Source organism: Podarcis bocagei, assembly GCF_964188305.1.
Source record: "Podarcis bocagei genome assembly, chromosome: 16".
NCBI lineage: Eukaryota > Metazoa > Chordata > Lepidosauria > Squamata > Lacertidae > Podarcis > Podarcis bocagei.
In genome coordinates this window covers 41,658,432-41,684,495 of record NC_138142.1, presented here as the reverse complement: position 1 = coordinate 41,684,495, position 26,064 = coordinate 41,658,432, and the positions used below count along the sequence as shown (strand labels likewise).

Genomic DNA, 26,064 nt, shown 5'->3' with positions numbered 1-26,064 from the left:
TAAATTTCCCGGGTTTCAAAGGAAGCAGCTCCTCTCCCTCCCTCCCTGCCGGCCAGCCAGGGAGGAGGGAGGCTCCAACTGTGTTGCTTGGCTGCGTTGCTCACCCAATAAGGAGTCTGGGGGGGGTGGAGCTTGCATGCCTTGTGCCAATCAAATTGGCCGCGTTGCCTGGGGACTCGCCTTTGCTCAGCGCTTCCCAGCGGAGAGGTGACGGTGCTTTTCCTTGCTGCATCCCCTTTGCTGGGTTGCTGCGCTGTGAGAACCACCGCTTGAGGCTTCGTTTGGCTGCTGGCTGGGCTTTCTGCCTTTGGCTCGGAAGGGCTCAGAAACTGAACATACCTGTGCTGGGAAAATCCCTTATTTTGGCTGCTGATCCCTTATTTTCGAGGCTGCTGGTCCCTTATTTTCAAATCTGTAAGTTGACAGCTATGGATGAATGAATGATCTGAAAGCATACAAGACAGCTTCCTAAGTTCCCAAAGGCTGGAGCCACACACCACAGGGTGGAGTTCTGCTCCTTTAAAGGACTGGGAAGAATAATCACCAGGAGGGTGTGGGAAACTTATCAGCTTATCAGACCGGCTTCCCCCAGCTTTGCTCAATATGTAGGCCAGGAGAGGAGGATTCAATTTCAGGGCGTGCCGGAAACCCATTCCTAGGCACCCAGCCCAGTTCTTCAGCAAACTCCCTTCACTCTTTGGAGTTATGCAACAAATCTCTGTGACATTTCCCCAGCAAAATGTGTTATGACTGAGATGCACCAGGCTGCAGAACTGCTCTGTGTGGGCCTGGGTTCAAGTGACACGTCGCAAATATTGGACTTCCTGGTGGCCCAGGTGAGTTATAGCGCCGACGACAAGGGTGCAGAAGTTTGCTTCCTGAGGTGGGCGGGGCCAGAGGCAAAAGTGGGAGGGGCAATGCATAGCTTACCTTTGTACAACTGCTAGGCAAAAGCAGAGACATCACCTTGCCAACAAAGCTCCGTATAGTTCTAGCTCTGGTTTTCCCAGCATTTATGTATGGAAATGAGAGCTGGAGCATAAAGAAGGCTGATCGCCAAAGAATTGATGCTTTTGAATTCTGGTGCTGGAGGAGACTCTTGAGAGTCCCATGGACTGCAAGAAGATCCAACCTCTCCATTCTGAAGGAAATCAGCCCTGAGTGCTCACTGGAAGGACAGATCCTGAAGCTGAGGCTCCAAGACTTTGGCCACCTCATGAGAAGAGAAGACTCCCTGGAAAAGACCCTGATGTTGGGAAAGATGAAGGGCACAAGGAGAAGGGGAGGACAGAGGACGAGATGGTGGGACAGTGTTCTCGAAGCTACCAACATGAGTTTGACCAAACTGCGGGAGGCAGTGGAAGACAGGGGGGCCTGGCGTGCTCTGGTCCAGGGGGTCACAAAGAGTCGGGCACGACTAAACAACAACAACAACAACAAGGCAAAAGTGAGAGGTTTTAATACACCTATGCACCAGGGTAAGTCTGGGGGCCGATGCAAAGAACCAGAGGGCCACATAGGGAGAAATCCAGTCACTTCAGAGCTTAGGGACCGGCAAGGGACAGCGCCAGGCCTTGAGAACCATGTTCTTGGGGATTACTGTTGGGCACCAGTGCGGTTATTGTCATTTTAGGTGCCCAGCAATGGAGAACATTCTTCCCCTCTGGGTTTTTGGGAAGGTTGGCGGTCGAATCCCTGCAGCAGGTGAGCTCCCGTTGCTCGGTCCCAGCTCCTGCCAACCTAGCAGTTCGAAAGCACGTCAAAGTGCAAGTAGATAAATAGGTACCACTCCAGCGGGAAGGTAAACGGCGTTTCCGTGCGCTGCTCTGGTTCGCCAGAAGCGGCTTAGTCCTGCTGACCACATGACCCGGAAGCTGTACGCCGGCTCCCTCAGCCAGTAAAGTGAGATGAGCGCTGCAACCCCAGAGTCGGTCACGACTGGACCTAATGGTCAGGGGCCTACCCTTTACCTTACCACTGAATGTCAATGACTCCCTCCCTTCTGTTTTCAATGCTGTTGCTGAATTGAATTGAGCTCCTGTGGGATCACAGAGTCATTGCAGAGTTAGGAGAGATGCTTATCTGTTAAAACAAGGCGTAGTTGTAACATTGGACTCCAGTTCCTATAAAGTGGTACCTCGGGTTACAGACACTTCAGGTTACAGACTCTGCTAACCCAGAAATAGTACCTCGGGTTAAGAACTTTGCTTCAGGATGAGAACAGAAATTGCGTGGCAGCAGAGTGAGGCCCCATTAGCTAAAGTGGTGCTTCAGGTTAAGAACAGTTTCAGGTTAAGATCAGACCTCCAGAACGGATTAAGTTCTTAACCCGAGGTACCACTGTAATCCCTGGGCACCATGGCCAATAGTTAGTGATGACAGCAGCTAACATCCAACATCTGAAAGCACCACATCTTCTCCACTCACAACTCTTATGTTTTAAATCAGGGGTCAGCATCCTTTTTCAGCCGGGGGCCGGTCCACTGTCTCTCAGACCTTGTGGGGGGCTGGACTATATTTGGGGGGGGAAATAATGAATGAATTTCTATGCCCCACAAATAACCCAAAGGTGCATTTTAAATAAAAGCACACATTCTACTCATGCAAAAACACGCTGATTCCCAGACTGTCCGTGGGCCAGATTGAGAAGGCGATTGGGCCAGATCCAGCCCCCGGGGGCCTTAGTTTGCCTACCCATGTTTTAAATGATCTTGGGACCAGTTTTACCTGTGATATCACCTTGCCCCATGCATGCCCACTCAGCCTCTCTGATCTTTGGAACTCCCTGCCTGTTGACGTTTGGCCTTTGCCGTATTCTTTTCAGCATGGACTGAAAGCGATTTTGGTTTAAGCAAACCTATCCAGACAAATAGATGTTGACATTTAATTTTTTTTTTAACTTTTCTTTAAATGTTTTAATTTAAACCATTATAATCAGGCATTTTAATGATGAAAGGATAGATTCACCCAAGGCCTTTACCACACACCAATTTGGGGGTGGGAGAGGGGTGGTGGTCAGAAAGTCCTATATGTATAGGACTTGGGGGGGGGGGTTGAAAAAAATCAATGTACACGGTTGTGCTGTGGTTTTTTTGTTGTTGTTCTTTATTAAAGGAAAATAAATCTGGAGGGAAATCAAAAATTACAAATAATAAAAACCAACCCAGATCGTATATTATAGCAGCCATTTAAAACTGTACAAATCCACTGTGCTGGGGACAAGGGAACCCTAGTTACGAAACAAGCCTCTAAGATCAGGTTTTCCTCCCTCCCCCAAATATAGACGCTTCTAAATTATTGCATTACTGTTTAAAAAAGAATGAGAGAGAGAAACAGACAAAGAGAGAATCACAGCTCCAAAGACCTAGGTATAAAAACCTCACCCTCAGGCTTTGCCCTAGGGAAACTGAACAGGGCAGGCTGGGTGGGGGGCATCCAAAACAAGGAAGCGTTTTCAAGACATCCAGTTTTGAGAACCAGGTTCCAACAAAACGCCGTCCGTCTTGCCCTGACGGACGCAGCGGCGCCTGCTACCAAAAGCTTGAACCCGGATTGGGTTGTCATGTACCCAGAAGGTAGAACCGGGCGGTCTATTTTGTTATTGCAGCTTGAGGCCTGAAGATGCAACGGCCTCAGAGACCCCTGCTCCTTTTTTGCTCTCCATAAATCTGAGCAGGGTGGTCAGCGGCCTGCGGACCCCTTCACAAGACGATTACCGGTCTGAATCACTTCATGCAACCTTCAAGAGAGGGAGAGGCAAAGCGGGAAACTCATCTAAGCCCAGAAGCTGGATAAAAGGGACAAAAACAAGGCAGGAGTTTTTCCCCCCATCTCGGCCAAATGACATTTCAAAGATCTGCCACACCTTTGGCCCACCAGATGTTCCCGAACTCCCGTTAGTCTTAATGAGGATGGCCTGGGATGATGTGAATTGTACTTCAGCAATTTTTGGAGGGTCAAAGTGTCTCCACACCCGATCTGCAATGTAATGGCTAAATTTGACAACACAGGAGGGTGATTTAAAGGCTGTGCGTTGCTCCAGCTGCCGGTGGACACTGCAGATCAACTCATTCCACCGAATTCCTGACGCCCAGCGACTTCCGCAGTCCGAAGCCATGTTGAGGGTTGTGGGGAACAAACAAGATGTTATTCCCATCCCCATTTGCCATGACTATAGCTCAAAGACATGGACGGTGTCGACGAAATATAAACAGAAGCTCTCCAGAGAGAAAGATTTGAGGAAACATCGGCTCGAAGACATTTGCATGAGAATACTTCCAAAACAAAAAACCCACCAACTGGGAATGGAATCTGCAGCTCAAAAACGTGTCACAAGTCAAACAGGAAGTGGAAAACATGAGCACAACGGCTCAGCGGCCTCTTTCTCCAAGACCCACCGAGCTTGTGAAACCTGTCAATGTTCTGGCAAAGCTGATGTCTTGCTGCATTTGGGGGCAGGTAGAGGGAGGAATGAGCAGGAAAAAAATACAGGGAAGCCAGCAGCCGAGATATTGGTCGAGCAGTAGAGGGGGAGAGGGGGGACGATCTTCCACAAATAAGATGGTCGCTCTCCTTTTGATGCTCGCTGCAATGCAGTCGAGTTTCTTGAGGACTAGATGCCTTGTGTGTTTTTGGCAACACGCCCAGTAAAACCTCTTGGACGTTTCTGCAACCACTGAAGCAAAGAAGCTAAGATCTCTCCTCTGACCCACGGTGTATTTGGAAGACTTGTGCTGGCAGAAGGGATGAACCTCCAGAGACTGCCAAAATAGTTGTGGGCAAGGGGTGGTGGATACGATCCTGCCTCACTTTTTTCCCCTGCCAAAGGTGTAATTTCCCCTCCCCGCAAAATGCGCAGCCCTTTCAGTAGGGCTCGTTTCAGTGCAAAACAGGGTGGCCAGCCACGAACCAGCACTTTAAAGTCCTGTTGAAATCCCTGTTTTTTAGCGCCATTGTGATGATGACGGCACAGCGCCCGCTTTTGAGAGGGGGAGCCACAAGGCAAGCAAAGATGGGGCCTAGCAAGACCTCGAGGCCGGCCCATGTGTATGCAGAAGTATAAAAGGCAGAGGTGCGCATCATGCCTTTGATGGTGCCATTCCAAGCATGGCACAGCCAGTCGGTTCCCGCGTGAAACAAGTACATTAAGAGTGAGCCCTTCTCCTGGGACACATCCATGATAAGGCACTTGGTGCAAGGCCTGGAGAGGTTAAATTGGGGCACCTGGGTACTGTTAAAGAGGGTGTAGGGAATTCTTTTGGCCCAGCAGACCAGCTCCGACGTATGGGTGGGGCAGTGCTCCTGTCAATTCCCCTGATGTCGGGCTTTGACAGGTGGGCAGTCACACCCAACGCATCAGAGCTGCTTGTGCAGTGCTTCCCAGGCACCTGACTGAGTTTGGGGAGCGCAAAGCCCTTTGTGATATCTGAACTTGGCCTTTCTCGAGGTCTGGCAAAAGCGCTTTCTGCAGGATGCGGCTGCGCAGTCCCGTTTGCCTCACGGGGAATGCAGCTGTGAAGTGTGGCGACTGAGCCTCCCCACCCCATAGATTGGCTGTGCAATCAAGTTCCCCCTACAAGGAACTCTTCTGCGACCTCGCCACATCGACGTGCCCCACACCTGATGTCACAGGTGGTTGCAGTTTGGGGCAGAAACAGCCTCGGAGGCTAAACTGAGATCCACGCCAGGCCACATCCACATCTGGCCTGTGGGTCAGAGGTTCCCCACGCACTGTGTTAAGGGGACAGGGTGGAAAAAGCAGCCCTTACTAAGGTTTGATAACACAGCCATATTCTGCTGAGCGACAACAGTTGCCTCCTCCGACGCCCAGTCTTGTGCGAAGCAGAGTTTTCCCAAGGAGAAGTCCACAAATCCCCAAATTGTCCCGGAGGCGTTCTTCCACGAAGTTCGGTGCTCATGTTACGCCTTCGCCATGCCCCAACTGAAGACATGGCACAGCGATCGGCCCGGGAAGAAAAGGGGCAGAGGGGTGTGCATTTTGCAAACACGTCGAGAGTCGCGCGCGAAGGATTGCGTGCAGTGCCTCCGACAGAGCCAGTGGTTGCAACGGGGGAAATATCGTACCCTCGGCTGTTAGGTAGCGTCTTAGCCAAGCGAGGGCACCAAACGGCAATCAGAAAAAAGAGCTATTGCTGTTCTCCCGTCCCCCTGACAGAGGAAACTGTCAGCATGGATCCGGGAAGAGTATCTTCAGAACTGGCCGTCCCGACAGGGTTGCGAGACCAGAGTCTTGGCTTTGCTGTTGCTTTAGGAATCAGGAGCGGAAAACCCCACGGCCACGATGGGACATAGTTTATATACAAATAGGGAACAGGGAACCCATGGCTTCTCCAGATCTCGCTGGACTCCCAAAATCTGTCATTTGGGGCTGATGGGAAGTCCAGGAACACCTGGCTCCCCACCATGGAGAAGACCACGGAGATTTCCCTCTCTTTAAAATTTCCATGCTGGAGACGGCAGATTTCATGCACTCAACCGCAGCCAAGAAGGTTGTCTGACACGGCCACAATCCAGCAGGGTCGGTCCTGGCCAATGGCAACTGGAGTCCACCATTTAGAAAGCCAAGGATTGGTGCCTCACTGTTGGAAACTGGGAATGCGGTTGCCTCCAGATCTTATTGGCCTACAACTCCCATCAGCCCCAGCTGGGATGGCCAAGGGTCAGAGGTGACAAAGAGCTGTCTGCAGGGCGCCAAGTTGGCTACCATCGCTTGATGGCCCCAGCCAGATCCTCTCTCCCTGCAAAATGAAAGGACCGACATTTTGGGAACGGTTCGGAACAGAGCCCCAGTTCTGCGAAATGGCAGCTGGTTACCCGGGATGGTGGTAACACAAGCTGGTTCTAATTTACGCTGCTCCAGTCAGCAAGAAGCTTAAAATGGAGGGAAGTCCTATTGACCTCGCCATCGTCGCTTCAATGGCTGCTTGCCCAATTTCTGCGTCAAGGCCGTCGCTCATGTTGCCATCCCTGGGCCATCCCAGGCAAATCCCAAACGACGTTTCAGAATCCCGTTGCTGAAAGATTCATCTTCACTTCCTGGGCGAGACGGTTTCAGGTGACGCATTTAGGAGAGGTCGTCCGAGGACGTGAACGGGAAATTCCGGAAAGAGGAGCAGGGCAGATGTCCAAAGATGAAGCAGGGATCGGCTTCGAGGGTCTCGGTGGCGATAAAAATCTATGAGCGGAGATAGCTGCCCAGCGGAAAAGTCACAAGTCATCTCTTCCCATCCCAAGTGCCTGTTCTTGAAGACTCAGTGGGAGGGTCAAGGGCACAGCGATCAGAATCAGTAGTTAAGGCCACCTGAGGATCTGTTTTCTGCAGACCCATATACACATGTACCGCAAAGGGGGGGGGCGGCTCAAGCTCCCCACCTCCCCCCAGACACATTCCACTATCTCCCCAGATCCCTCCATGAAACATTATTGCACATCCAAATTTGAAACACATGCAAAATTGACATACGTACACAGGCCCTATATATATATATATATCTATATATATCTATGTACACATACATATGCAGAAAATTAAAATTTTGGTTTAGAAAAAGCAAAAAACTGGAAGATTCTATTTCTTAATCATTCACCAGTTGCCCTGAGAACCAGATCAAGGGGAGTTTAAAAAGAGAGAGAGAGAGAAAGTTCTGTCATCATTTCCGTTTTACGACCGGCCTCTCGTTGCCCCATAGCAAGCAAAGAAAAAGAATAAACATGAAAATATATCCTTCACTTCGATAAAGAGGTCTGTTTCCATCTTCAGGCACACAACATTTCAGAGAGGAGAACCTTCCGGCTGCTTCGCCAGGGACCGGCAAACGCGAGGACGGCACTTCAGACGGGTTTCGAAGTGTTTTAAACGTTCAGGGGTTCCGACGGGATCCGCAAATGGGTCGGCCGGAAGACGCTAACAGGAGCTGGTCTGGAGGTTCCCTTCCGTCAGAAGCGAGGCGATGGAGGACGGGCCGTAGGCGCTGTCAAACTCCTCATCGGAGCTCAGGTGGTCGTCCTTCAGGGAGGACTCGGCTGTGGACCGGGCTGCCTTGCGCCTGGTGGAGACGGGAGAGAAAGGTCAGGGGCCAGATTTCCATTCCCTAAGAACCTGGGAATCGAGGTAGACTGCCTATGGGGCTGGAGGTTCCATAAGTACATCAAAGAGCCATGCCCCTGGGCCAGGCCAAAGGGGGTCTATCTAGGCCAGCTTCGTGTTCTTGCAGCGGCCAATCGGACACCCCAAAGAGAATAATAATAATAATAATAATAATAATAATAATAATAATAATAATAATAATTTATTTATACCCCGGCCCTTCCCGGTTCAAAAACTGGGCTCAGGGCGGCTAACAACAAATTTAAAACACTTAATTATAAAAGCAGCATAAAGTACAGTATAAAAACTTGAATAACAATGAAATTCAAAAATCAATTTAGGGGAAATAAGCATTAGATAATCCCCAGGGCTAGCTGGCTGAATTGGTCCTACTTGGGCCAGCAAGGAGACCAGGGGAGAATTAGCTGTGGGGTCTCAGAGTGGGTGATCTTCATAAAAGGGGAGGGAGAGGGAAGGGAAGGGAAATAAAAGAACAGGCTGAATTCAAATTAAAGGCCAGGCGGAATAGCTCTGTCTTACAGGCCCGACGGAAGGAGGTTAAATCCTGCAGGGCCCTGGTCTCTTGGGACAGAGCATTCCACCAGGTCGGAGCCATCACTGAAAAGGCCCTGGTGGAGGATAGTCTGGCCACCTTAGGGCCCGGGACCTCTAAGCTATGGTTATTCATGGACCTTAAGGTCCTTTGCGGGGCAGACCAGGAGAGGCCCCCAAGCAAGACCCATTTCTTCAGGACCCACAAAGGGTCCGCCTTCCTTACCAGAGGTCCTTCTCCAGGGACTTGACGCGGCTCTGGAGCTGCTCATTGGTCTCGTGCTGTTCCTCCAGCTCCCGCAGGGCCTTCTTGCGCGCAGCTTCCAGCCGCTCGATCTCCTCTTCTGCCTCGTCCACTTGCCTCTTCAACGCCTTGACCCGCAAGCTTAGCTATGGGAGGAAGGAAGGAAGGCCTGCTCAGTTTGACCCGGGGGTAGCAGGAGGGAGATCTGAGATGCCCTGGCAACTGAAGGGCCCAGCCGAGACCTCATAAATACATGCTGGCTAATTGGAATCATCAAACAGCAGGGTCTTTCTCCTTTAAACCTTCCAGTTTAGCAGAACCTGCCCTTTGGAACTCCCTGCCAATGGACACCAGGGAGGCAGCCTTCGCTGAACCCTTTTTTAAATAATATTTTTATTAGTGATTCCAACATAACAATTTTAACACAAATGCATCATCCACATTATTTCCCTCCCATTCCCCCCCCCGAAAGAAAAGAAAAAACCCACCCCCCAACTTCCCTCAGCTCCTGTTTCTCAACACGTAATTTTATCTGCATGTTATAAAATTGTAGAGATCCTCAATTTATCTATCTGTATATTACCCATAAAGAATTTAGGAGTGTTTATTCAAAACCTGCCAAGGAGTCCAGTTCATTTTGTTGTTTCTTCAAATACTTTGTAAAAGGTTGCCATTCATCTTTAAAGTCACAGTTTATCCTTGTCATGTATTGCTGAACTCTTAAAAAAAATTATTATTATTATTATTATTATTATTATTATTATTATTATTATTATTATTTTCGCTGAACTCTTTTCAGCATCCTCTCAAAACATTTTTCTTTTAAGTTTTGAAACTTAGTTTGTGATTGTATTATCAGCAGTGAATATGTTAAAATTTGTTGTAAAACCTAATAATTTTTTTTTATATAAAAAGGCAAGCCTATCTAGACACGGAGAAGCTGCACATGTTTTATCTCTTTCTCAGCTAGAGTTGATTTCAGTAATATTTTTAACACCTATTTTTAATAGCATTTCAAACCAACAATTTTAACGTTTCGTTTTACGCTGTTGTAAATACAATCCGGGGGTGCAGGTGGCGCTGTGGGTTAAACCACAGAGACTAGGACTTGCCGATCAGAAAGCCGGCAGTTCGAATCCCCACGACAGGGTGAGCTCCCGTTGCTCGGTCCCTGCTCCTGCCAACCTAGCAGTTCGAAAGCACTTCAAAGTGCAAGTAGATAAATAGGTACCACTCCGGTGGGAAGATAAACGGCGTTTCCGTGCGCTGCTCTGGTTCGCCAGAAGCGGCTTAGTCATGCTGGCCACATGACCCGGAAGCTGTACGCCGGCTCCCTCGGCCAGTAAAGCGAGATGAGCAACCCCAGAGTCGTCTGTGACTGGACCTAATGGTCAGGGGTCCCTTTACCTTTACCTTTAAATACAATCCAGCAGGAAAAAGATAAGTAAGTAGGAACCGGGCAAAAAGCACTCAGTTGCAGAAGATGCCAGGCGATGAAGCTGGGACTATCTGTGTGCAAAGCTCTAAACCCCGCAAGCTTGGGCCCTCCCTGTAAAAGTAAAAGTAAGGGTCTAGTCCTCAAGGTTTTAAGCAAAAGATGCTGCCTCCTGGCTCCATACTGTCAACAAAGGCTGGTTGTTCTCTTTTGAAAGAAATGTACATGAAAATGATGTATAGATGGGTACACCAGTACAAATAGCAAAAATGTATAAAACTGGGTCAAATATATGCTGGAAATGTAAAGAAAAAGAAGGTACCTTGGAGGAAATGCAAAGACTATGTAGTGGTTGGGAGTTACTCGTGCGTAATCCTGCCCCGTTTGAGCATTAGATTGCCTGGTTAAACCCTCCGGACTGCACAGCCCATCTCAGCGTGGCTGCCCTTAGTCACTCGTAGAATCTGTCTCTGTGGCCGTTTCTTAAAGCGCTGCCAACATAAGAGCTGTTTGACGCCCAATCGTCTCCGCCTCTCACTGCGCGGGAGTCTCCTGCGCAGGGTGGGCGTGGGCAGCGGGGTGCTTGGGCTCTCCTCGCTAACTTCCAACGAAGAGTCCTGGAGCCCCTGCACCTCCCTGTCCCGTTGCTCTCCTGGATCCCTGGTGTTACACTCATTCTCTTCCCCTTCTTCCCGGCTAAGTCTCCCTCTAGCACTGGGACCTTCCCCTGCAGAATCAGAGACCCTCTCCTTCTCCCGTGCCTCTGATGGCAGTTCCCTGACAGACTATTTAGCTAAATATGCTAAGATAATTTAAATAGAAATACTTGCAAGTACCAGATTGGCTTAGGATTTAAATACGTGATGTTATAGGATAATATGTTTAAAGTTAATATGAAAAGAAAGAAAGGTGTTAATCGACTAAGTACATTTTATGAGAAATTAGTTTTGGAAAACTGTTACAATGATATACATTGAAACTCAGCCAGGGGGACTTGAGGAAGTCACTTAACAATGTTAACAAAAGTGGAATTATTACAGTTAGGATTTATATTTGTTTGTCTGGTTATGTTTGTTATAAATTTGGAAAATCAATTAAAAAAATTTGAAAGAAAAAGAACAAGAAGGTACTTTTTAGCATATGTGGTGGGAATGTAGAAAAGTTTAAAAATTTTGGGAAATGATATATAACGAACTGAAAAAAATGTTTAAAATGACATTTGTAAAAAAAAAACAGAAGTATTTTTGTTAGGGACTGTAGGACAAGACCTGCCAAGAAAAACATAGAATTTATTTATGTATGCTACAACAGCAGCAAGAGTCTTGTTAGCACAAGGATGGAAGAATGAGGAAATCCCAACAAAAGAACAGTGGCAAGATAAACTGGTGAGCTATGCGGAATTGGCCAAATTGACATACAAACTGCATGATAAGGACAATTGTGACTTCAAGGAAGAACTTTTTACAAATTATCTAAAAAGACAACAAAAAGATTTGGACTCCTTGGCAGGTTTCGAATAAACACCCACAAACTTATTAGTTGAATACATGATAGATAAGGCAAGGATAGGGACAATTTTATAATACGCAGAGAACAATATGTGCAAAGAAACCAGAGAGGGGAGAAAATAATGTACTTGAATATTTGGATTGATAATTTGTTAGGTTGAAATGGTCTAATAAAAATATATTTTTTTAAAACAACATCAACAAAGGCTGGTTGTGGTGGTCCAAGATTTCAGAGAGGGACATCTTTTTACAGCCCTGCCTGGAGATGCCTTTGGGGGTCTTCTGAGTCCCCCTGCCCACCCCCAGCTCACCTGGTCCTTCTGGTCATTGACATGCTGTCTCTCGTCATCAATCTGGATGGTCAGCTCCTTGACCTTCCGCTCCAGCTTGCGGTTCGAGGAGACCAGGACGCTCTTCTCCCTGCGGCAAGAAAAAGGGGGGAGCTGATTTCTGCAGAGTCCGATCACTGAGCTCAGCACTGCCTCCACTGAGCGGCAGCGGCTGTCCAGGGCTTCAGGCAGGGGAGATTTCCAGCAAAACGTGGAGGTGAATTCTGGTGCTGGAGGAGACTCTTGAGAGTCCCATGGACTGCAAGAAGATCCAACCTCTCCATTCTGAAGGAAATCAGCCCTGAGTGCTCACTGGAAGGACAGATCCTGAAGCTGAGGCTCCAAGACTTTGGCCACCTCATGAGAAGAGAAGACTCCCTGGAAAAGACCCTGATGTTGGGAAAGATGGAGGGCACAAGGAGAAGGGGATGACAGAGGACGAGATGGTGGGACGGTGTTCTCAAAGCTACGAACATGAGTTTGACCAAACTGCAGGAGGCAGTGGAAGACAGGAGGGCCTGGCGTGCTCTGGTCCAGGGGGTCATGAAGAGGCGGACACGACTAAACAACAACAACAATGGAGGTTCTGGGGGTCTTCCGCAAGCAAGGCAGGTTCTGTGTTGCTTATCCGAGGCACAGATGGGGGGTGTTGCTGAACTACAACTCCCACCAGCCTCTACCTCTCTTTCAAATCAGAACCAGTGAAGACGGTGAAGGTTCTGTGTGAGTGTCTGGAGGCGGTTGGAGGATGGATGGCAGCTAACAGACTGAGGTTGAATCCTGACAAGACAGAAGTACTGTTTTTGGGGGACAGGGGGCGGGCAGGTGTGGAGGATTCCCTGGTCCTGAATGGGGCAACTGTGACCCTGAAGGACCAGGTGCGCAGCCTGGGAGTCATTCTGGACTCACAGCTGTCCATGGAGGCGCAGGTCAATTCTGTGTCCAGGGCGGCTGTCTACCAGCTCCATCTGGTACGCAGGATGAGACCCTCCCTGCCCGCAGACTGTCTTGCCAGAGTGGTGCATGCTCTGGTTGTCTCCCGCTTGGACTACTGCAATGCGCTCTACGTGGGGCTGCCTTTGAAGGTGACCCGGAAACTGCAATTAACCCAGAATGCGGCAGCTAGACTGGGAGCGGCTGCCGAGACCACATAACACCGGTCTTGAATGACCTACACTGGCTCCCAGTACATTTCCGAGCACAATTCAAAGTGTTGGTGCTGACACTTTGGTGCAGTATACCTGAAGGAGCGTCTCCACCCCCATCGTTCTGCCCGGACACTGAGGTCCAGCTCCGAGGGCCTTCTGGTGGTTCCCTCACTGCGAGAAGCCAAGTTACAGGGAACCAGGCAGAGGGCCTTCTCGGTGGTGGCGCCCGCCCTGTGGAACGCCCTCCCATCAGATGTCAAAGAGAAGAACAACTACCAAACTTTTAGAAGACATTTGAAGGCAGTCTTGTTTAGGTTTAGATTTTAATGTTTGATGGATTACTTTATTTTAATATTTGGTTGGAAGCCACCCAGAGTGGCTGGGGAAGCCCAGCCAGATGGGCAGGGTATAAATAAATTATTATTATTATTATTATTATTATTATTATTATTATTATTATTATTATTATTATTATTATTATTACTTGCCAGGCCAGTATTGCAGAGGGGTAGCCAAGACATTTTATCTATTCGTAAGATTTGAAGGATTTGCGAGTGGAAAGAACTATTGGGAAAGGGTTTCCAAGATAGCTTGGGGTTTGCTCTGTGATGATTAAATAATAAACTAACAACAACAACAACAATAATACAGAAACAAATAAATTTTGACTATCATCATCAACATCTCGGGGAATATTTCCTAATTTTTGTTGAATAACTGGTTTCCTGTGAATTGTGTGTGTCCACCTTTAAATTTTTAGAACAACCAGCAACAATCGCAGTCAATTTATTGCCACTAGGCCCACGCTGGTCAACGCTTTTCCAGCAGAGATGCGACGGGCACCCTCTTGTTTTTGGCTTCCAGGCGTTTCTTCAAGAATCTTCCATGTTGATGCTTCGAGTTTTCTTGACTAGCCAGCCACGTGGCTGATCATTCTGTATTGCTTATAGAGGTTTTACGCATCGATGTACACTGCGCATTGATGTTTTGTGAGAAGGTGGTACAAAAATACTTCCCTAAATAAATTCCAAAGACCCCACCGTATAGGTTTACTGCGCTTCGATCCCACCATTTTCTGCAAGGAGCTTGAGGCTTCACAATCTCCACATTTAATCTCCACAACAACAACTCTGTGGAGTAGGTCGGGACGAGAGGGACAGTGACTGGTCCAAGGCTACACCCAGAGAGCTTCGTAGTTTAGAGGTCCCGGGCACTAAGGAAGTCAGACTATCCTCCACCAGGGCCTTTTCAGTGATGGCTCCGACCTGGTGGAATGCTCTGTCCCAAGAGACCAGGGCCCTACAGGATTTAACCACTTTCCGTCGGGCCTGTAAGAGAGAGCTAGTCCACCTGCCCTTTAATTTGAATTCAGCCTGATCTTTTATTCCCCTTCCTTCCCTCCCCCTCCCCTTTTATGAAGATCACCCACTCTGAGACCCCACAGTTAATTCTCCCCTGGCCTCCTCGCTGGCCCAAGCAGGACCAATTCAGCCAGCTAGCCCTGGAGATTATTTAATTGATTTTTGAATTTTATTGTTATTCATGTTTTTATACTGTATTTTATGCTGCTTTTATAATTAAGTGTTTTAAATTTGTTGTTAGCTGCCCTGAGCCTTGTTTTTGAACCAGGAAGGGCGGGGTATAAATAATTTTTTTTTTTTTAATTATTATTATTAATCACTGAGAGGGTATCTGAACCCCGGTTTCCCCCATGACACTCTCACCGCTTACCCCACACTGCCTCTCCGCGACTTACCTCTCTTCAGCCTGGAGTTTGTCCTGAAGCTCTTGAATGCGCGATTCCAGCTGGGAGACGTTGGCACTGGGCTTCTGGAGAACTTCGCTGCTGGCGAGGCGGCTTTTCAAGTCTTTGTTCTGGAAAGAGAGATTTGGAAGCGGGGATATTTAGAGAGGAAATGACCAGTGGCTGGGGACAAGTTCCTGCATGACCTGTATTAAGTTGTGGGTGAACATATCAGACGACACAGCGATTCTTCAAACAGCTCTTGTTGATTCACAGGCCAGAACAGAACTGAACTGAAGGGTTCAGCCAGCCTGCTTATATAGAGCTCCCCTACAACGCAACTGTAACCACTTTCTGTAACTATCCAATCACTGAACGTCACTTTCAATCCCTTATTTGCATATGTGGACCTGAGTGAAAACTATCTACAGTATCCCCCTGCTGGCCCAGGGTGAGAACTTCAGTATATAACAATCTGGAAGGGACTTCTGTGGCTAGGATTGCCACCTTTGCTCCGGCAAAACACTCTCTACAATATCCTTTTTGAGATGAGGGGACCAGCCTTTTAGAAGGTCTTTGCGTGCATGGGGAAAGTGGGGCAGAAAAGGACTGGAAAGCACAGTGCTCTGATCTGTGTTGGACCAAAAGTTTCATTAAAAGCCTCTTGCAGAATTAAGAAACCAGAAGACTTTCTACTTGGAATAATGGAATTGGAATTGCCCAAAAAGATGGTAGGTTGTTTTCGTATGCCACCACAGCGGCAAGACTTTTACTAGCCAAAAACTGGAAATCGCAAGAGATACCAACAGTAGAAGAATGGCAGATGAAGATGTTGGACTTTTCGGAGCTGGCCGATCTGACTGGAAGAATCCGCGACCAGAAAGAAGAGGCGACATAAGAGGGCTGGAAGAAATTCAAAGAATATCTAGCTAAATATTGTAATGTAAGATAAATAGAAAATTTCTGGAAGTAACAAATAGGCTTAAGAGCAGAATAAGAATATATGTCAGTAATTATTTTGGATTTCAGTATTAATAAAGGAGGAGAAGTTAAATGAAAGAAGTTAATATTATTAGAAGTAAGAATTTGGAGAACTGCTAAACAGGCGATATAATGAAATTCAGTTAGAGGGGATTTGAGGAAGTCAGTTATTAATGTAATGATATGAGGAATTTGAAGTAATAATTTTTCTTTGTGCTATTTTTTGTTGTTGTGTGTTTTTGTAAGGTTTTTCTTTTTACGTGATAAATGCGAAAATCAATAAAAAAAATTGGGGGGGGGGAGAAAGCCTCTTGCAGGTGGCTTCTGGCTGAATCAGCAACTTGGGGTTATAAGCAACAAGATGGAGAGCAAACACAGAAACACACAGACACACACAAACTCCAGCTGCACAGGGTTATGTAATGTCCCGGGCTGGGCTGAACAAAATTCCCCTCCCCGCTTCAGAAAGCAGGAATTTTGATTAGCAGAGTTACATAACAGTAATAATTGCTTTCCCCTTGCTTTGCAGGGCAGCCAAGGTGCGTGATGGTGGGAGGCCTTGTTTAGCTGCCTTTCCTTATGAAAGAAAGAGAGAAAGAGAGCGCAAAGCCTCAGGAGGAATGCAAAAAAGAGCTCCTGTTCTCTCTCATCTGTGTTCAGACATGTCTTGGGCCACAGCTCCCAAACAGTAGCACAGACAGGGAAGCGCAGCCCAGAGAGACCTCTGCCAAATCCCTTAGAAATCTGGTTTTCGTTTAAACAGAACAAAAGGGGAAGAAGAAAGAGGCTAGTCCTTATGGAGGCCGAGAAAAACGCAGAGGCCTATCGGAAAGAGGTTTTCTTTCAGGCTGCAAAGCAATCTGAGTTTTGGGCTAAAACTCTATGGCTGATGCAAAAGGATAGCAGGCAGGCAGGCTGGACTACTAGGGAAATGGTAATATGAATAATAATCCTAAATTAACTGCAGCGAAATGAGGACCCCCTGCAAAAATTGACACCGCATAAGGCAAGCTTCCGTGTTCCACAGAACGCCTCTCCGGGCGATCCCTCCCTTTCCGTTTATAACGAACATCCAGAAATGAAGAAGCGCTCTGCTGAGCTCAGAGGCTTGCTCACCGCTCTGCAATGTTTCGAAACAAACCGGTCCTGTTGCTGCTTAAGACGAGGAGTAATGTAATGCGTTAATTAGTAAGCGTTTGGTCATTTGGCCCAATTAAGGGCCTAACGAGGCACGAGCCTGTTCACGCGCTTGTCTTCCTTCCCCGGGGACGAAGAGGGAGGGCTCCGAGTGCGAGAAAACGGGGCAGCGAGGAACAGGCTCAAATATCCCCTTCCTTGCTCCCCAAATTCAGTTTTATTCCTCACATAGAATAGTAGAATTATAGAGTCTGGAGGAACTCTAGCCGAATCCCCCGCAATGTCTTTTTTAAAGGGCCCAGGTGTGAATGTGGCCCCCAGACCCCTTCCCTTGGCCCCTGGGACTCTCATAAAGGGTGGGGAAGGCAGGTCAGAGAATGCAATGCCTGCCACCAATTTGGTTTTTACTATCTAATGTGGTTTTAACTGATGTCGCTTAAGTTCATCACTGTGTTCCCACCATCCACAGATCCCGCGGTGTGAGAGAGGGTGGTCTAATAAATGCAATTTAAAAATCCAGTAAAATTCCAGGAAGGAAAGGGATCAGAAGCACACAGCCGCACCCCTTGCAACTTTTTCATACTTTGGCACCAAAACTCTTTGCATGGCAGCTGCAATTCCTGGATTGGACTAAATGACTTTTGAGGTTCGTTCCAACTGCACAATTCTATGATTCTGCAGGCAATATTAGTCATACACAAGAGTAGACCCATTTGAAACTAATGGGTCGAGTGACTCATGTCTATTAATGTCAATGGGCCTCCTCAGAGCATGACTAACACTATAAAATCCTACGGCTGCAGGTCTCTTCCCATACAACCCAGAGCGTGGAAGTTTATGCAAGAAATCCTCTGATCTGTTGCTTTAAAAACAAACAAACAAGAGTCATCCCACAACTGCTGGTTTTCGGCGCTGTAAGAAAGCTTCCATTCCCCCCCCCCCGCAAAAAGGAATGTTGGGAACTATAGTTTGAGGGTGCTGGGAACTGTAGCTTTGCAAGTTCCCAGGATCCTCTGGGTGGAAATGATGTGCTCTGGATATACAGCACGTAGGCCAGTCTAAAATGTGTGGCTCTCCAGGGCTCCAACTCCCAGCAGCCCCTGGGGTTGCTGGGAGTTGTAGTCCGGCGGCGCCCAGTGGACCACAGATGTTGTAGTCCGGTCCCTGTTGTGAAAGAAGCAGGCTTCACACACACTGGCAAGACGTAGCTCAGCTTCTTGTGAACCTGGGAGAGGGTGATAATACAAGAGGAAAGTCTGTTTGCAAAGGACAGTTGCAGGGGGTTGGTCTGAATGACCTTGTGGGATCCCTTCCAGCTCTGCAATTCTACAATAAAGGTCTCTAAGGGCAACGCTCCGAGCCGCACGTGGCCGGCGTCCAAGCAGAGTGTCGCCGGGGCTGTTTTCGCCCTCGTTAATTGCACGGCAACAGCAGCTCATTTATTGAAATGACTCGGGGAGGGGGGGTTGGATTTTGAAATGGTGCAAATTACATAACCTGTTTTGTCACACACCCCAACTGCTACAAGCCCAGACAGGCAGGACTCCTGCAGACGCAGAAGGCAGATCTGGCGGGGAAAGAGACTGCTGGGGAAGTTTCCAGGTCCAAACCCGCTTCCGAACAACAACTGCTTTGAACAGTTGAGGACAGGATCACACTTCAAAACGACCTTGACAGATTAGAGAACTGGGCCAAAACAAACAAGATGAATTTTAACAGGGAGAAATGTAAAGTATTGCACTTGGGCAAAAAAAATGAGAGGCACAAATACAAGATGGGTGACACCTGGCTTGAGAGCAGTACATGTGAAAAGGATCTAGGAGTCTTGGTTGACCACAAACTTGACATGAGCCAACAGTGTGACGCGGCAGCTAAAAAAGCCAATGCAATTCTGGGCCTCATCAATAGGAGTATAGCATCTAGATCAAGGGAAGTAATAGTGCCACTGTATTCTGCTCTGGTCAGACCTCACTTGGAGTACTGTGTCCAGTTCTGGGCACCACAGTTCAAGAAGGACACTGACAAACTGGAACGTGTCCAGAGGAGGGCAACCAAAATGGTCAAAGGCCTGGAAACGATGCCTTATGAGGAACGGCTAAGGGAGCTGGGCATGTTTAGCCTGGAGAAGAGGAGGTTAAGGGGTGATATGATAGCCATGTTCAAATATATAAAAGGATGTCACAGAGAGGAGGGAGAAAGGTTGTTTTCTGCTGCTCCAGAGAAGCGGACACGGAGCAATGGATCCAAACTACAAGAAAGAAGATTCCACCTAAACATTAGGAAGAACTTCCTGACAGTAAGAGCTGTTTGACAGTGGAATTTGCTGCCAAGGAGTGTGGTGGAGTCTCCTCCTTTGGAGGTCTTTAAGCAGAGGCTTGACAACCATATGTCAGGAGTGCTCTGATGGGGTTTCCTGCTTGGCAGGGGGTTGGACTCGATGGCCCTTGGGGTCTCTTCCAACTCTAGGATTCTATGATTCTATGAACAGAGCCTGAACCGCCTTCCCCCATCCGAATGCCAGTTGGGGGGCAAATATTAAACCACTCTGGGAATTTCAGCTCTGTGAGGGGGAATAGGGAGAGAGGGGGTCTCCTAGCAAACCGCAGCTGCCAATTTTATTTTATTTTTGAATTCTCATCTTTATTTGAAGTATTAAATCCCTCCACCGCAAAAGAACAAAAAAAAAAAAAGAGAAAGCAAATCACCTCACATACAAATCATAAAATTCTTCCATAAATTGTGACTTCCCTAATCCTCAATATGGGTCCATCATTACCTTGGTTGACTGCATATTTTTTAACTTATCGTTAATTGTTCGTATTCATGGTAGAATATATCTTTGCAGAAGTTATTCAAAACATGTATGTGAGAACAATACAATTTGAATAAATCCCATTCTTTATTAAACTCTTGGTTTGTTTGATTCCTAATTTTCCCTGTCATCTTTGCCAATTCTACATATTCAAAGAACTTCGCCTGCCATTCCAATTTAGTTTGGATTTTATCTCCCTTCCACCATCTGGCGCTGCCAAAATTATTTGAAGGGGGAGGCAAAATGCTCTCTATTTCTGGTGTGAACTTGGGACTCAGAAGGATTAGAAAGAGAAGCAACAATAGCCGGAATATCGTCTTAGGGTGAGACATGGGCTGGATAAAAAGACGCCGGACTTTAAAAAATCAAAATCAATAAATAAACTAGCCCCAAGTCACCACCATTATAAGTTTCTGGGGGTTTAAGTAGACCACAAGATGAACATGAGTCAACCGTGTGATGCAGCAGCAAAAAAGACCAATGCTATTCTAGGCTACATCAACAGAAGTCTAGAGTCCAGATCAAGAGAAGTAATAGTCCCCACCGTAGTGATGTATGGAAGTGAGAGCTGGACCCTAAAGAAGGCTGATCGCCGAAGAATGGATGCTTTTGAATTCTGGTGCTGGAGGAGACTCTTGAGAGCCCCATGGACTGCAAGAAGATCCAACCTCTCCATTCTGAAGGAAATCAGCCCTGAGTGCTCACTGGAAGGACAGATCCTGAAGCTGAGGCTCCAAGACTTTGGCCACCTCATGGGAAGAGAAGACTCCCTGGAAATGACCCTGATGTTGGGAAAGATGGAGGGCACAAGGAGAAGGGGACGACGGAGGACGAGATGGTGGGACAGTGTTCTCGAAGCTACCAGCATGAGTTTGACCAAACTGCGGGAGGCAGTGGAAGACAGGAGTGCCTGGCGTGCTCTGGTCCAGGGGGTCACGAAGAGGCGGACACGACTAAACGACTAAACAACAACAAGAGCGCTGAGAGTTCATAGGAGATCTCTGTTCCCCCTTCTCAGAGCTACAATTCCCAGAGATCAGAGCACACCTGGAATCCTGTGTCCAGTTCTGGGCACCACAATTTAAGAAGGATGCTGACAAGCTGGAAGGTGTGTAGAGGAGGGCGACCAGGAGGATCAAGGGCCTGGAATCTAAGCCTGATGAGGAACGGTTGAAGGAGCTGGGTACGTTTAAGCCTGGAAAAGAGGAGACTGAGAGGAGATTTGAGAGCCACCTTCAAATATCTCAAGGGCTACTGCATGGAAGATGAAGCAAGCTTGTTTTCTCCTGCTCTGGAGGGTAGGACTCGAATCCATGGCTTCAAGTTCCAAGAAAGGAGATTCCATCTAAACATCAGGAACAGCTTCCTGACAGTAAGAGCCGTTTGGCAGTGGAACGGGCTCCTTCAGGAAGTTGTGGGCTCTCCATTCTTTGGGTGGTGGGGGAGGAGAATCAGCCGGTTATTATCTGTATAACTTTAAAACTATACGCAGTGGCAGTGGGAGGAGGAAAGTGAGACGATCCCTTCAGCCTCCGATCGCTGAGTCGGCAAAGAGAAGAGGCAGACCTGACCGAACACGCCAGGGCCAGCCTCACCTGTCTTTCCAGCGAGATCTTATCGCACTCCAGGTCCTGCCGCGCGGAGCGCTCTTGGAGGAGTTCGGCCCGCAGCTGGTCGATCTGGAGGGAGACAAATCACAGTGAAATCATAATAGGGGGGAAAAGCCCAATTTAAAATACAGGTTAAAATGCAGCCTCATTTTAAAAACAGCCCATAGATCAAAAGCATAAGGTTTTGATAGGGGACAGGGTTGTCAGCAGAAGACAATTATTAGAGGCCTTCAACTCAATAGGCTGAATTCTACGATACCAACAGTTCAGGGCCTGCTTTCGGACAGGAATGATCAAATTACTTTAATAGTGGCTGAATTTTTTGAGTGCTGTCCATGTAGAAAGACTGGGCCATTATAAAGAGATTTAGTGGTTCTCAATTGATCGGTGATGTGGTAGTGTTGTTATTATTTATGCAAATCGATTTCCTCTGGAGTTAAAGATCTGACTGGGACAAACCTTGTTGCGCTGAGCTCGTATCTTGCACAATTTGTATACGCCTGAGTAGGATTAGCATTGATACAACCCAAAGATTTCATTTTCAAAGTCGTTGAATACTTATCTATTTATTGCATTGATGCGCCAAGGAACAGGGGTTTCCCTAACAACGTTCGGCACTTGTAGCAAACTACAGTTCCCGGGGTTCTTGGAGTGGGGAGCTGTGGCTGTTTAAGGCGGTATAATAAAAGCTATTTAAATGGATGTGTGATTACAGCCTCCCTAAGGGCAGTTTGACAATGGACAGGAGCGGGCCTCCCAAAGAATTCTGGGAGTTGTAGTCTGTGCTACCGAGAGACCCCGAATTCCCTCGCAGGGTTACAATTCTCAGAGCCCTCTTCGCAGGGAACTCTGGGAAGTGTAGTTCCATGAGGCATCCCCAACCTTCGGCCCTCCAGATGTTTTGAACTACAATTCCCATCATCCCTGACCGCTGGTCCTGTTAGCTAGGGATCATGGGAGTTGTAGTCCCAAAACATCTGGAGGGCCAAGTTTGGGGATGCCTGGGATATTCTAACAACTCTCAGCACCCTCAACAAACTACACTTCCCAGAATTACTTGGGGTTTAAAGTGGCACAACGCTGCTTTAGACGCAGCCCGCGTTTTGAAAGCAGCCAAGATGTCGACAGGCGCCAGCTGCCCCACCTGGTCTCTCGTGCGGTTGATCCTCTCCGTCAAGAGTTCCACCGTGTTCCTTTCCTCGTCCAGCTCCACTTCGAGGCGTTTTGATTTGTCCTGAAAAGCCATTTTACGCGTTTAATCAAACGTTATCTGCTATCCTGCCCGTGAGTGCAGGTCTCATTCAGGCAATGACAGAAAGGTGGTGCATTGAACTGGCTTCAGAAATGTCACTGAAGCTCTGGAACTGTGTGGGAAAAGGCCACAATAAAATGTTATTTGCAGGGGAGGGACCCAACCCTGAGCAGAAAAAAAGAAAGTATGACTTTAATAATAATTATCTCATTTATATACCAACTTTTCCTCCAAGGAGCTCAATTTTTAAATTGTATTTTAACCTGTATTTCAAATTGGTCCCCCCCCCCATTATGTTTTTATTGTAATTTTACTGGTGTTAGTCGCCCTGAGCCCGGCTCCGGCCGGGGAGGGCAGGGTATAAATAAAAATTTATTATTACAGTGGTACCTCGGGTTAAGTACTTAATTCGTTCCGGAGGTCCGTTCTTAATCTGAAACTGTTCTTAAACTGAAGCACCACTTTAGCAAATGGGGCCTCCCGCTGCTGTCGCGCCGCCGGAGCACGATTTCTGTTCTCACCCTGAAGCAAAGTTCTTAACCTGAAGCACTATTTCTGGGTTAGCAGAGTCTGTAACCTGAAGCGTATGTAACCTGAAGCATATGTGACCTGAGGTACCACTGTATTATTATTATTAATGTGCGCAGCATTGTTCATCCTCACAAAAAGGAAGTGAGCTTCCTGGCTGTGGACAGAGATTTGAACCCTGGTCTCCCAGGCCATAAGTCTTACTACCCTAACCACCTCTAGCCAGTTGGGTGCAGTGGCCAGAGTGTGGGACTACAAAGGGACTACAAACTGGGAGACCAGAGTCCAAATCCCCACTCAGCCACAAAGCTCTCGCTGGGTCATCTTGGGCCAACCCACAGTCTCTCAGCCTGGCCTACCTTCCAGGGCTGCTGGGAAGATAACATCAGCAGAGGTAAGAATTCTACAAGCCACCTGGAGCTCCCTACAGATAAAGGTAAAGGGACCCCTGACCATTGGGTCCAGTCGTGGCCGACTCTGGGGTTGCGGTGCTCATCTCGCTTTATTGGCCAAGGGAGCCGGCATACAGCTTCCGGGTCATGTGGCCAGCATGACTAAGCCGCTTCTGGCGAACCAGAGCAGCGCGTGGAAACGCCGTTTACCTTTCCGCCGGAGCGGTACCTATTTATCTACTTGCACTTTGACGTGCTTTCGAACTGCTAGGTTGGCAGGAGGAGGGACTGAGCAACGGGAGCTCACCCTGTCGCGGGGATTCAAACTGCCAACCTTCTGATCAGAAAAAAACAAAACCATCAGACCGCTGGGTTTAATTTCTGCCTGTTTAAACTTGGAAAATACGGTAGGTTTTTGCCGTGGTTGTTCTACAAAAAAAAAAAAAGCGCTTCATGTGGAAAAATGCAGTGTTTGCAAACGTGTTGCAGCAGGAGGAGCCAGAAAACACATCTGTGCTGTGTTGCTATTTTTAAGCACATGCAAAAATTATCAGGTTTTACCAAAATTGCTCTGTACTGGGGGTGGGGTGTTTGTAGCAGAGACAGGCGAACCAAACCGCTGTATGGGGGATGGACAGAAACGTTTTGAAAAGCAGCACTGCTGCCTCCTGCTGTTGGCTAGGAGGCATTGCATGCATGGGGGACCCAGACCAGAAGGCAAAAAACCACATTTTTTTCTTGCTTTGACAAGGAGAGGAACCCTCCCTCGTTTCCAGTTTTCTATTCCCCTACAATTCCCAAAGTTCTCTGTGAAGGGGGAGCAATTCTTCGTCCCCCCTGGGAGCCAAATGGGGGCAGGGGGTGTTTTCCAGCAATTCTCAGGACCCTTGCCAAACCACAGCTCCCAGAATCCTTTGGGGGAAGCCAAAGGCTGTTTACAAAGAGGCATCACACCGCTTTAAACGTGTGCTGGAGCCACGGGTCTGGAGGTCTGCTGGGATTCTCAGTTCAGGAAAGAGGAAGGCAGGGGAGGGTGGAAATGCAAACCTCCAGGGCCTTGACTTGCCGGGATCGATCGTCTTGCGACCTCCGCTTGGACTCCATCTCCTGCTCCAAGTTGTGGAGGCGCTGGGCCAGCAGTTCCTTGTCCAGGACGGCGTTCTCACGCTCGGCTTGGGCGTCCTGCAGGGCTTGCTTGAGACGCATCACCTGGAAGGGAGGGAAACGGAAGCGGGTTTGCGAGGAAGTAGACCAGCATGCCTTTCTGGAGGAGTCAGAAATTCGAACCCAGGCCCTGCCTCCAACATGGCATTTTCCCCCTTGTGGGAAACCCCCCGTGACCCTTGGGTGTTGCTGGACTACATCTCCCATCATCCTTAGCTGCCAGCTGGGGCTGCTGGGAGCTGAGGTCCACACTTGCCCTATGGCCACACTGACTCTCCTGCCGGAGGCAGTCTTGGTGGAAACTACTCTCACTACAGTCTTGGACTACTGCAATGTGCTCTACGTGGGGCTACCTTTGAAGGTGACCAGGAAACTACAACTAATCCAGAATGCAACAGCTAGACTGGTGACTGGGAGCGGCCGCCGAGACCATATAACACCGGTCTTGAAAGACCTACATTGGCTCCCAGGACATTTCCGAGCACAGTTCAAAGTGTTGGTGCTGACCTTGAAAGCCCTAAACAGCCTCAGTCCAGTATATCTGAAGGAGCGTCTCCACCCCAATCATTCTGCCTGGACACTGAGGTCCAGCTCCGAGAGCCTTCTGGTGGTTCCCTCATTGCAAGAAGTGAGGTTACAGGGAACCAGACAGAGGGCCTTCTTGGTGGTGGCACCCGCCCTGTGGAACACCCTCCCACCAGTTGTCAAAGAGATCAACAACTACCAGACTTTTAGAAGACATCTGAAGGCAGCCCTGTTTAGGGAAGCTTTTAATGTTTGATGCATTACTGTCTTTTAATATTGTGTTGGAAGCCGCCCAGAGGGGCTGGGGAAACCCAGCCTGATGGGCGGGGTATAAATAATAAATTACAGTGGTGCCCCGCAAGACGAATGCCTCGCAAGACGGAAAACTCGCTAGACGAAAGAGTTTTCCGTTTTGGAGGTGCTTCGCAAAACGAATTTCCTATGGGCTTGCTTCGCAAGACGACAATGTCTTGCGAGTTCCTGCTGGTTCCCCCCCCCCTTTTTCTAAGCCGCTAAGCCGCTTATCAGCTGATCCGATCAGCAGATAAGCCGCTAAAAGCCGCTAATAGCGCTAATAACGCTAATCCGCTAATCCT

General features: G+C 48.1%; 1 protein-coding gene across 2 annotated transcripts in view; it reads right to left on the bottom strand.

Moving 5' to 3' along the window:
• Positions 1 to 3,095: 3,095 nt before the first annotated feature.
• The window catches only part of CGN (cingulin), a 79,224-nt gene continuing 56,255 nt past the window's right edge, over positions 3,096 to 26,064 (bottom strand). For both annotated transcript variants that reach the window (XM_081173465.1, XM_081173464.1), the window contains exons 15-21: positions 24,827 to 24,988; positions 22,752 to 22,841; positions 21,593 to 21,676; positions 15,080 to 15,198; positions 12,158 to 12,266; positions 8,886 to 9,049; positions 3,096 to 8,066 (exon numbers count right to left, since the gene is read on the bottom strand). In XM_081173465.1, coding sequence (XP_081029591.1) covers positions 7,925 to 8,066; positions 8,886 to 9,049; positions 12,158 to 12,266; positions 15,080 to 15,198; positions 21,593 to 21,676; positions 22,752 to 22,841; positions 24,827 to 24,988 — 870 coding nt within the window. In that variant the 3' untranslated portion in view covers positions 3,096 to 7,924. The remainder of the gene's footprint in view (positions 8,067 to 8,885; positions 9,050 to 12,157; positions 12,267 to 15,079; positions 15,199 to 21,592; positions 21,677 to 22,751; positions 22,842 to 24,826; positions 24,989 to 26,064) is intronic.